This window comes from Gregarina niphandrodes, assembly GCF_000223845.1.
Source record: "Gregarina niphandrodes unplaced genomic scaffold scaffold00025, whole genome shotgun sequence".
NCBI classification, from domain to species: domain Eukaryota; phylum Apicomplexa; class Conoidasida; order Eugregarinorida; family Gregarinidae; genus Gregarina; species Gregarina niphandrodes.
Window position 1 is genome coordinate 17,582 of NW_011645794.1, and position 11,291 is coordinate 28,872.

The 11,291-nt window shown below is 52.7% G+C and overlaps 2 protein-coding genes across 2 annotated transcripts; both read right to left on the minus strand.

The window, feature by feature from the left end:
- Positions 1 to 121: 121 nt before the first annotated feature.
- Positions 122 to 10,711, minus strand: GNI_110370 (putative transmembrane protein; the record flags this gene model as incomplete). The annotated part of the gene is made up of 1 exon (XM_011133174.1): positions 122 to 10,711. One exon carries the CDS (start codon positions 10,709 to 10,711, stop codon positions 122 to 124), a length of 10,590 nt encoding a protein of 3,529 aa, XP_011131476.1.
- Positions 10,712 to 11,016: 305 nt separating this feature from the next.
- Positions 11,017 to 11,262, minus strand: GNI_110380 (putative 40S ribosomal protein SA; the record flags this gene model as incomplete). The annotated part of the gene is made up of 1 exon (XM_011133175.1): positions 11,017 to 11,262. A coding segment is annotated over one exon (246 nt), but the record flags the coding sequence as incomplete, so codon positions are not given.
- Positions 11,263 to 11,291: the final 29 nt, after the last annotated feature.

The following is an 11,291-nucleotide window of genomic DNA, read 5'->3' on the forward strand; positions in this document are numbered from 1 at the left end:
TTGCGCCCGAGCACAGTAGCATCGCGCCCGGAGTAGCACTGCGCCCGGAGTAGCATTGCGCCCGGAGCACAGTAGCATCGCGCCCAGAGTAGCCGGAGTAGCACTGCTCGTTCCATGGCAGTTAGCCGCCGTTTTTGTTGATGATTTGTATGTTGAGTCTGGTTGTGGTTCGCCCGCCCTGGTTTTGGGCGGTGATGGTGAAGCATTTGCGCGGCATGGCTGTGCAGCCGTCGTGCCACTGTGTGGTGATGACGCCGGAGGTGTAGTCGAAGTGTAGACCGGACCAAGTTGGGAATGCGGGTGCGACTGTCCAGGAGTTGCGGATGTCGGAAGAGGCGACGATTCCGAGTCCGTTGTTGATCATATCGGTGATGGCCGCGCAGTCGGCGCGATGGCTATAGGCTGTCTGTACGGTATGAGGCACACCCGTGCGATGGTTGGGTCCTGGACTCCGTCCACGTCCTGGGACTCCGACTCCGACGCCAGTCTGGGTGGTGGCAGAGTCAACAATGGTGGTGGAGTGTGCAACGACCACCCCACAGGCGAGATTGAGAAGGGGTTCAAGACGGACACTTTCACCGAGCATGATTCGAACGCAAGGTCTTGGATCATGCAGGTCAGGTTGTACATTGCGGGGTATGAGATAGGTAAGGTGTAATGGTTTAATTATCTTGTTCCGTGTCTGTATTTGGTTAAGGTATTTAGATTTGGCGTTAATGTTATCGAGGATATGTTTATTAATGCTTACTTGATCTTCGAGATGTACAGTCTGTTTGCCACTATTAGTGGCGAAAAGGACATCTTCCATGCGTAGTTTCATCTGCGCAATTACCTTCTCGGAATCTTGACTCGCCCCGCTCTGGAGTCCCACAGCTCCAAGTAGTGCAAGCAAAGACTGCACAGTCGTACTGGCGCCCGTAGTTGTATTAATGAACGACTTGAATGCCAGTCCTGTGAAAAGAAAAAGTATCAACATAGCTACCAGTACTGTGAGCATCTTAAGCCAGAACTGCTCAGTCGATAAATTAACGCCGTTGAGAATCTTGTCCGGTAAAAGCCGAGACAGCAAGAGCTCAAAACCTGCAAGCAACTCTCCCATATCCAGAGTGCCGTCATGGTTGACATCCAATGAGTCGAATAGTTTTTTGGTTGATTCTTTCGGTAATCTAAGTTCCATTTCTTCGATCATATCTTCTAGCATTGAGAAACTCATACCCTGAAATGACACGTTTTCCAACAAGTATGGTATATACTCTGGACGAATGAGCCCGTACTTGTTATAGATCTTCTTATTACTCACGAGGAGCTCCCGGATACGCGGGTCCGTCAGCTCGCTCAAGTGCAGATTAAGACGGAACAAATGACACAATGCACCCGGCCACAGACCAGTGGAGAGCAAGCCGGGAAGGATGTGACAGACTTTTGAGATGAGACACACGTAGCCAATGTTCGGGTCCAGACCAGTGGGATCCATGTTGATCTTAACGTACTGAATGCCACCCACCGCACTCCGACCAGCTTCAGTAAGACCCATGTCCATGCTACTCAAATTTCCCCTACTTGCGTTCATACTTTGCCGATCTTGGCTATGCATCTGGCTTTGCAACTGGCTCTGCACCAAGCTGCTAACCAAGTTGCCACCGCTGTTACCGCCTCCATGGGTCAGGCCTCCAGTAAAGTTGGTGAACAAATTCTGGGGCAGTAGCGAGCTAAGGAGCATAGGATCTTTGGGATGGTCATGCCAGAGTCGCTGGACGCCGGATTCCGCCACATCTACGCCAATGTAGCGCACCAGTCGCTTAAATAGTTCGTAGTCAAGGAAGCCGGCGTAATGGGTGACGAGGTCTAGTGGTGTCTCTCCATCGAGGCTAACTTCACCTTTAAGTCTCACCGTATGGCGCAACGTCAAAACGTTTTGACCGGCATCGCAAGGCTGCAACACCGCCCGCGCCAGTGCATTTGCCACGGGCGCTAGCGGCAGTACTTCCGTTACCTTGATTTCGCTTGGCGCCACACCCGGCTGCGTGATGGCACTCACATCCAAGCAGACCAAGATCCAAAGCAGCCGCGAATGTCGTCGACTCACACTGTGCCCAAGCTCCAGGCACACACGATGGAAACCTTCAAAGCTAAGCAACTGTGTATCTGTTCCAAAAAACAACTCCACACGTTCTATCAATTCCGTCAACTGACTCTTAGAAATATAACCTGGTGTTGCCGACGTTAACTTAGCATGAGACTCTCGTAACACTCGCGGCCAAGATGAGTTAATCACATTCTTCGACCAATCCAAATCGCTTGTCAATAATAAACTCTCTTCCGGGTCGTTACCGGTTTCGAACCCGCCACCTTTTTTGTTCGAAGTCATAGCGTGGATTTCCAAACTACTCACTGGAAGAAGTGAGTCACTTGCATTCATGTTCGCATTTGCACCAGCCCAATTCTCAATAATTGCCGTTGTCTGGTCCTTGCTGAACCGGATTTCATTCTGCTGCAGTGCGTCCGGAATCGTGGCCGAGCGCATGAAACTTAAGTCGCCTATTTGCAACTTCATTAAACAAGATATTACGCCGGCTGTGGGTAACTTGTTGTCAGTAAGCAACAAAATTGCCTCGTCCGCTAAGTCCACTGGCAGGAAGTAGGAACGGTTGCTGAATTGGTCAAAAATTTTCTTCACCAACGTTATGTTCTTCCACTCCACCAGATTCGCTTGCTTGAACTTGTCCGGGTCTTTCAAAGACTCCTTTATCAGCGCCGCCTCGTTACCACTCTGTGTAATCGACAGCACGTCCACAATCAGCTGCTCCACCTCCTCCGTGTCCGTCACGTCCAGCTGCGCAGCGGAACTTCCCGGCAGCAGGAATTGGCGGAAATCGAGACCGCAGAGCGCTAGCAACGCGCGGAATTCATAGAGCCACAAATACTCACTGAAAATTCGTTGCAACACAACCGTGATGTGATCTACGGTCATGAGGCTATTCCCCACAACCTGCTGAATCAGGTTGCCAAGGAAGCGAGCACATTCTTCTGAACGGGGACGGTACATCGTGATCTCATCTCCGGCGCCGGCACTCAGTGCGCCGGTCGCGAAGGTCCCTGGCCCACGGTCGCCAGTTCGAGTCCCGGCGGTGTCCAGGGCGAGGAGGCTAACATGCAGAGAGTCTTCGGCGACCTCACTCTCCCTTAATACTCCACATTCAAACAAAGCTTCTGTAATGACGGAGATTTTGAGGTCGGCTTGATGACGTGTAGCATGATTGATGATAGTAAAACGATCGCGGATTTGGAGGATACGGCGACTACGATAGACGGAGAAGGACTTCATAGCCTGACGAGCCGTGACGGAAACTGGCGAGAGGGAAATCCAGCGGTTCGAAGGGTGCAAATCGGTGGAATGAATTTCAATACGGAAGTCGGACAATCTCGCAGCCTTGAGCTGTATATTAGCCACCATGTCATGGTCGTAGAACTGGCTGATGCTGGTCTGTATACGTGTGCGATCGAACACTCGACGGTGGATGCGCAACGCCGACTCCTGCACCTGTCGGACCATGTCTATATGCAACCCCTTTAGAGCCAGGATGATGCGCTCACCAGACGTGGAGGCTGCGGTAGTTCGTGCACGGTCGTGCAGCAGGTTTCGGTCGTGTCGCCCGAAGATACCTTGAACATAATCACGACCAAAGATTGGGTAGAGAACGGCAAACTGGAGATCTACAACGTTCTGAGCGATAAAAGGCAGAGAGGTGAGAAGGTCGTTCATCTTCGCGCCGCGACTCGAATTAGTGATGGAGCGGTAGATGAACTTGAGTCTTAGCCCGTTGAGGTTAATGCTTGTCGCTTCTTCGCTGTCACTGTCTTCGTCCTCGCCACCCTGATGTTGCTCCAGCAAGTCCTCGTCGCTTTCGACGCCGGGGACCGTGGCGCCTTCGCCCTCTGCTCCGCCGCGAGCGTCGCCGGTGTCGTAGGCCGTGGCAGTGTCGTAGATGGCACAGTAGTCCATGTTGAGTAGTTCGGGATGTTCAGTGTAGAATTTCTCCAAATCTTCGGTTTTGAGCACACGTGTTTCTACTACGTCAAATAAACTACTGTAAGCCACGCTGTCCTTACGACAGACTCGAGCCCAATCTTCGAGCGACTTCTTCGTCCACACACCTCGTTGTTCTTCATCAAAATAATCGAGCACCAAACAAATCTTCATAAACGGCTCCAATAACTCCGGCGAAGACCAGACGGGCACTTTAAAAACCGCCACACTATACCGCTGTCCAGGAACAAGCTGTGTGTCCACTCTAAAGCCCAATCGAGGTCCGTATACCACTCCATCTTGCGTTAACGCTGTATCGAAGCCAAATAACAAATCTTCCAACATATTCCGTTGCGCGCTCACGTCTTGTAAAGAGGCTAAGTGACTATGCTTAGGCAACGCCAAAGTAGGTGGCTGTTGTGGTCTCCCTTCCGCATCGATCGAGAAAGTATCACCACGCGCAACGTTCGCTACCACACGTTGCAGTTCCCACCAGCACACTTCGCGTTTCAACCGCTTTGCTAATGCACGTTGCAACGTGCGCCCGTCCGTTAACATTTCCCATGACCATGATTCAGACGACCCCTCGCGACTCATGCGTCCTTGCGGACCAGGTCCGTAAGGACCCGGAGCAAGGGGTCCTGGGGTGTGAGGACTGGCTCCGTAAGGACTCATTGTATAAGGACTGCCTGTAGGTGATCCATAAGGACCCATGGATCCGTAAGCACCCGTGGATCCGTAAGCACCCGTGGATCCGTAGGGACTGGCTGCATGAGGGCCGGGAGTGTGAGGACTCCCCGCCCAGATATCTTCTTCATCTTCGGAGGAGGCTTTAGTATCCCGGATAAGGACTTCCGTGAGTTGTCTCAATTTCTTCTTCTTCCAATTGGTCATCAGTTCCCGTAGTGCCACACGATTGACACCAGTCCCCGGTCCACCAGTGGTGGCGAGAGTGGCGGGATCAAACTTAAGATTTTGACTCTGAAACCAGCGGTCGAAACAGATCGAGAGGAGCGTTTGTTGATTTTCTTCAATAAAATGTAACACGAGATCGGTAGCCTGATTGTGGTTACAGTAGAGTGTATAAATAACGAACGAAGTACTACCCAGAAATACGGCAAAGGGTAGGAATCTGTTCGAGTTAACTAAAGCACCGACACCGAACCATAGCAGAAAGCTAATGAAGAACGAGCTGAATACGAACATCTGTATATACTGACATATCTGTGACATTATCTTGGAGCATTTAATCGTACGTAGGTTATAGTTATATGGTTCAGTTATTGTATTACCCAATACCACTGTTATCCATACGAGACAGAACACCAAAATCTGCGGGCCCGGAGACGGAATCGACATAAGAAATGCTACCCAATTGTCCGGATTAACTTGCAATGACCACCACCACCAGGGATTCTGCGCTCCATCTTCGGCGGAACCATTTTCATCGAACACGTGTCCACTAAACACGGTTTCACTGAACGGCAGATCTAAAACATACTTGGGTTCCGGTTTCCAGTGGATCGAGTCCTGTGAGGCGACAGTAGTCTTATTATATTGCACGTACAATACCACAAGTGCTATAGGGAACCAAAGGTAGAATGACAGGTTAATTAGAATCAAGACCATGTCCAAGACGGAAGGCACCACTTTGTAAATAATGTCATGGATCTGGCGCTCCGTTAGCAAGCTCTTGTCTAGCCAACTCCCTCCCGACCGTGATAGCCGCCAGGAGGTAGCCGCCACCCCCGGCAACACCACTTTACGTCCATTTGGCGGCGGGTTATCCCCGATCGGGTCTTTCGCACTAATGCCGCGTAAACTAAAGTGCGGAGGAACATCCTGTCCATCGCCATAGAGCCCCAGCACCTCGCCACCTCTGCCGCCGCCGAAAAGCAGCTTGAAAAGTTGCCTAAAGTCAGGCAGTTTCCGTAGCCAGTAAGACAAGTCCTCGTACACGCGCCTCGAGAACAAGCCGTGGTGATTCAGATACACGTCGTTCATCGTCATCCATAACTCGACATCTTCGTTTAGGTGGCAACTCTCGATCCAGACCACGTCCTTTGTAATTGACTTATACACATGAACGTCGCTACTTACCTGCGAAGCAGTGTCCGTCGGAAAAGGGTCAATAATCTTCACCACCTTCGACTGCGTAGAAATAATCATCTGACCTGGGCAATGGTATAGCGTACTGTGATCCACCAGCAACATCCGATCGTCCCTCCCACTCGATGTCGCTCGCAACTGGTTGTTCCTTAACCGTGTCGCCAACAACCGAGCCGCCTCAAAGATACCCACCCGCTCCCGTACCCGCCCCCGTCCCTGCTCTGCCTGGTCGTCTTCTCGAGTATGCTGACGCCCCAAATTTCGTTTTCGGCCAGACCGTTGTCTCCGTCCACTCCCACCTTGGGTACGTGCTGAGGTGGGTCCGGAACTGGCGAGAGGGTACATTTCGCCGATTTCGAAGGGAAGGGGTTTCCGGAGATCCGGACACACTTTGAGCGGTGTGGTGATGACCTCGAGGCCAAGTCCTATTAACGCCTGTTGCGATACATGTTGCATTTCATAACCGTAGGTGCGGCAGAACGTAGCATAGGCGAATTCGAAGTGGTTAAGAGTGAAGACCTTGACAATATTGTGGGAGTTGCTTATAGCTCGAACATTGGTGCCAATGGCAAGTGAGTAATAAACTCTTCTGCTAACACTGTTGGGTTTGAAAGGTACGTTAAGTCCCCAACAGAGGGAGCCTGTGTTAGGCACATTGGGTATGGTCTTAATTATTTCACGTGTGTTCTGATCATGAACATGTATTTCGATTTGCCAAGGCTTAGGTTGCGCATTCCACACCCATTTGAGAACAACTTCATAACCTTCGGGATATGCCAGACCGGGTACATCGTCGAGGAAACGGACTTGGGTATTCTCATTGTATGCGTGATTGCAATATTCGCGAGCCGTGATGGGGTAAAGTCGCACGCATGCGAAGCCCCAAGATGCAGCGCTCTCTCGACCTTTGAACAAGTCGACACGCACTGCTGGATCCCAGCGGACGTTCCATTCGCAGTTCGGTTTTTTTGGGTGATATTCGCGCATAGAACCAGCCGCCCAATCGATGTCCGAGACTTGGCCGCGTGACAACAGATGTCCAGTAACGTCATCGAAAATCATGATGGAAATCTGTGTCGATCCGACAAACTCAATAGCCACTTGTACTTCCCGTCTCTCCTCGTCAGCCAACTTATACACTAGAGGTTTGAACTCGCCCGCAATCTCTCGCACGCTACCTCGACCATCACCACTACCACCAAGTGTGTTTTCGGCGTCGTCCAGGACGGGTACGCCTTCGAGTATAAGTTCAGCGTATGTCTGAATGTTCCAGGTCTCGGCCTGCCACTTGCGCCGTTCCCTTAGGTGGTAATCGCCGGAATGGACCGAGACGCAGAAACGGATCTTGTCGTTGTAACGGCGGCCGGCGGTGGCTGCATGGTCGCTAATGAAAAGGGCGATGTCAGCCAGACGGACCAGTATGCGGTGGGCCATGCTACGGACAATGTGCCTTTGCGCGAACATTTCGAGCGAATTCACTTTCGCACGCCTGCGAAGCAATGCTGAAGTCAGTGCAGCGAAATGCGGGGTAAGACTCACACTGCAATCCTCAGACCACTTGGAAGCACTCACTTGTCGCCCGCTGGCGTTTAAGCACACTACACGGAAACGGTACTTGTGCTGGTGCTGCAACTCGTACTTCTGTTTGCACGTCACGAAGTCGCCACCAGGGTACTTCAAAGGTATAAGAAGACCGAACTGGCGCATACCTAACAAAACCGTGGTAGACACGTCCGCTGGTGTAAAGTATAGCACCTTCAACTTGTCCTTTTCATGCGCCCCCGTTGACCCACGGCGCGACAACAACGTCATGACCGCCTCGTCATCCTCTCGCGTCGACGGCGTTGTCAACGGCGTCGCCGGCGACGTCGACGGCGTTGTCAACGGCGTCGTCTCTTCCACTCCAGGGACCATGGCCGTGGGGGGTTGGAAACGCGGGGCTGCTGGTACGAGGTTGTGGCGTTGATGGTAAATGGTGGAGTTGAGAACGTGAACCGCGATTTTTTCCGTATCTGGTGGGATGGTTGAGTTCCATTTGATCGCGAAGCCCTGGCCAGGGAAGCTGATGTTATTGACGTTGAGGGTCCATAGGGCGGCCTCTTCATCGTTGCATCGGGTTTCGACGATATGCACCAGTCGATGTGAGGCGGCGTTCTCGACATTTTCTAGGTTCTTTTTGATTCGTATTCGGTTCTGTATGCGAGGTAGATAATACATGATAATTGTGCAGCCGCAGAGTATAGACACGAGTAGATTGATGCCCGCTGCGACGGTGAAAAGCCAGGTATCTGCCAACGTGAGTGTGTCCCGCATTATCACGTCCGAGCTGAGGCGGAATTTGACGCCGTCCGAACTATTTTCTGAACTGCTGGTGTCGCCGTCCTGAGTTTCAGAAGCAGCATGAGCCTCACTGCCTTCGGCGCTGGCGGCAGTGCCGGCCGGAACCCATATGATGAGGCTTTTGCTGGTGGTCATTTGGTAAATGGATTTCCAAAGGACGACGAAGACTTGATTGATGGTGTCAAAGAGGCAGGTGCTGGAACTGGGAACGTGTCCGACAAGTTCGCCGGGGTACAGACTGGGCCACTGCGCCTGATAACGCTGCGCCGTGACGGCTAGATCGTCGTCAGCCTGATCCAGGTCCGTATAGACGGAGTAACTGGTCCGGAAAGCATTGAGCATTTGCGAAGAAAGAGAGTGCTCAACACCACGACAGTGATTGCCCATGATATGCAACTGTGAACGACGTGCTCGCGGCTGCAATAAACCCGCAGAAAGCACCGTGAACCAGTTCGAGCCCTTGACGTACGCATCACTGCTGACCACACGCCAGTAACTGTTCGTATCATACCAAGGCGAAATAGTATGAAATAGCGCCACCCATGGCGAGGAAGGAGAGAGCTTGAGCCAACTTGCAAAGTCTTGGAGCAGCGAGGCTGAGTACGAAAGCAAGTGGGGCGCATCAATGTGCTCCACTCCCGCCCATGCTACGTCCATCCCCGCCCGTTCCACTACCACTGTGCCGCCCGACAACACCCCTGCCGGCGACTCGTCTCGTGTCACATCTCGCAGCCACAAGTAAATTGGCGACTGTGATTGGAACGGCATGCGGATACTAAAGCTCTTGCCCGTGTCCAGAAAGCCCGAATGCTGCCTTGTCCAACCACTCAGTTTGATCGAACTCCCGTCCCGAACCACCTCCTTCAAGTCATATGCCTTGAAAAATAAACGGGTCGCTTGTCTTTCTGACAAACTGACATCCATTGGAATCGATCCCTGGATGTAAATCGGGGCCGTCTTGGATTCAATCTGCAAAGCGTGATCCGTTCGGTAGTCGTACGCTGCCGGGTCGCCATCCAGTGCTAAAAATAGGTAGCCATCCCGCAACTTGAACACCATCTTCTTCGACTCAATTGGCCGTGACGAAAAGTCTATATTCGCATGTAAAGTAGTGATCTCAATCAAATTCTCCGCACGAATCGCAACCTTGGACTGCAAATGGATAAAGTCCTCGCTCTCCGACGCACGAATCACCAAGGAGTCGAACTTGTACGTGTCGGACAAGTGGAAACGCACGGAACATATCTCTTCCGGGTGCCCCGACTGTACCGACTTCATGCTAATCAACAAGTGCCGCTCGTCGACGTACCGCCAGGTCTCGTACAGTTTATTCGACAGATTCCGGTTCCGCCACTTGGACGTATCATTCGTGGCTGTGGCCGGGGTTGCGGTCGCAGTTAAGGTTGCTGTCCTGGCCGCAACTGGCTGGGAAGCGGCCGTTGATCGCGACTCCGAGGCGGCCGTGTGCAGCCCATTGCTGTGCGATTTGTGTGCGGTCGGGTCCCCAGTCTTCCCAATGCTGGAGGTGGTCTTGATAGTCTTCCCAAAGGTGGTCGTCTGGCTACCAGATGTGACTGCCTCGCCTTCCACGGGTCGTGGGATCGGCGTCTGTCGAGTGGCGAGTTGCGTTGTGGTGGTGGGTCGCGGGATGTGTGCCAGAGGACCGAACAGTTGCCGGGGCGGGGCCGAGTCTGTTCGTGCGGTTAGTCGTCGTTTCTGCTTGTCGTTAATGGCGGACGGGAAGAAAAGGTTCCACCAATGATTGCCGGAGGCGGTGGGGGCGTGTTGGGAGTGTTGCGCTTGTGCATAGAAAGCCGATTGGGCGGCGTCGAAATCCGCGGTACCGTCTGCGAGTTCGCTGCCCCAGCCGTAGAGAGTGACGAAAGACTGGGGCGAATTGGAGGGAGTGAATTCGACTTGGCAGTTGTCGAGCCAGAGACTGACATGTGCACCCGGATGTAACGATATGACTTCGTGCACGACCGTCTTCTTCAGGTAGTGTAGTACGCCTGCGATCACGAGCGCAACCACCGAGGCTGCAACCAACCCACTTACAATCGACACGCGGTTCCGAGAAACGCAAATTGGCAACGTTGGCCTCGCTACCACCACCGCTGCCGCACCCACCGAGATCACTCCGCCACTAGAACCAGCCGGGGTATTCCCACCCTCCAACGCCGTACCACGCGAGGGGGCTGGCGCATACTCACTCTCTGCGCTTGATTCATTTTTCATCTGGAAACGAACGATCTGCCAGCCCACAAATCAAATCCGGAGCTACTTTATCCTAGACGTCCGTATGTACGCCCACAGACGTACAGACACCACCCGACGGACCAGACCACCGTGTAGAACGGCCCTGAGAAAACACGTAACAGCCTCCACACATTATGACGCTATTATAAGGCCACAATTGTAGAGCACCCGGGCTGCCTCGGAAAGTTAGGTTTGAATTGGGACGGACCCTTTCTGCCAGTGGGCCCCGATATTTGGCGCCGCGAGGTCCGTTGGTACTGGTGGCGTGTTGTTTGTAAAAAAAGTTACTCGACTTGAGCTTCGGCATCCTCGGCTTGGGATTCAGCGTCTTCGTCATCGTCGGAGATGCCGTCATCCTTCTTGCGATCGTCGTTGGTGAGACGGTGCATGAAGAAGTCGGGCATGACATCCCAGGCTTCGGCGCGGGGTAGGAGTCCCTTGAGGTAGCGGACTTCGCGTGCGAGTAGCCAGAACATGAGGCCAAGTGCCTGGGCGCCACGGTTATTGCAGGGGATGGCCACGTCGACATACTGTAGCGGCGAGTCGGAAGTGCAGAAGG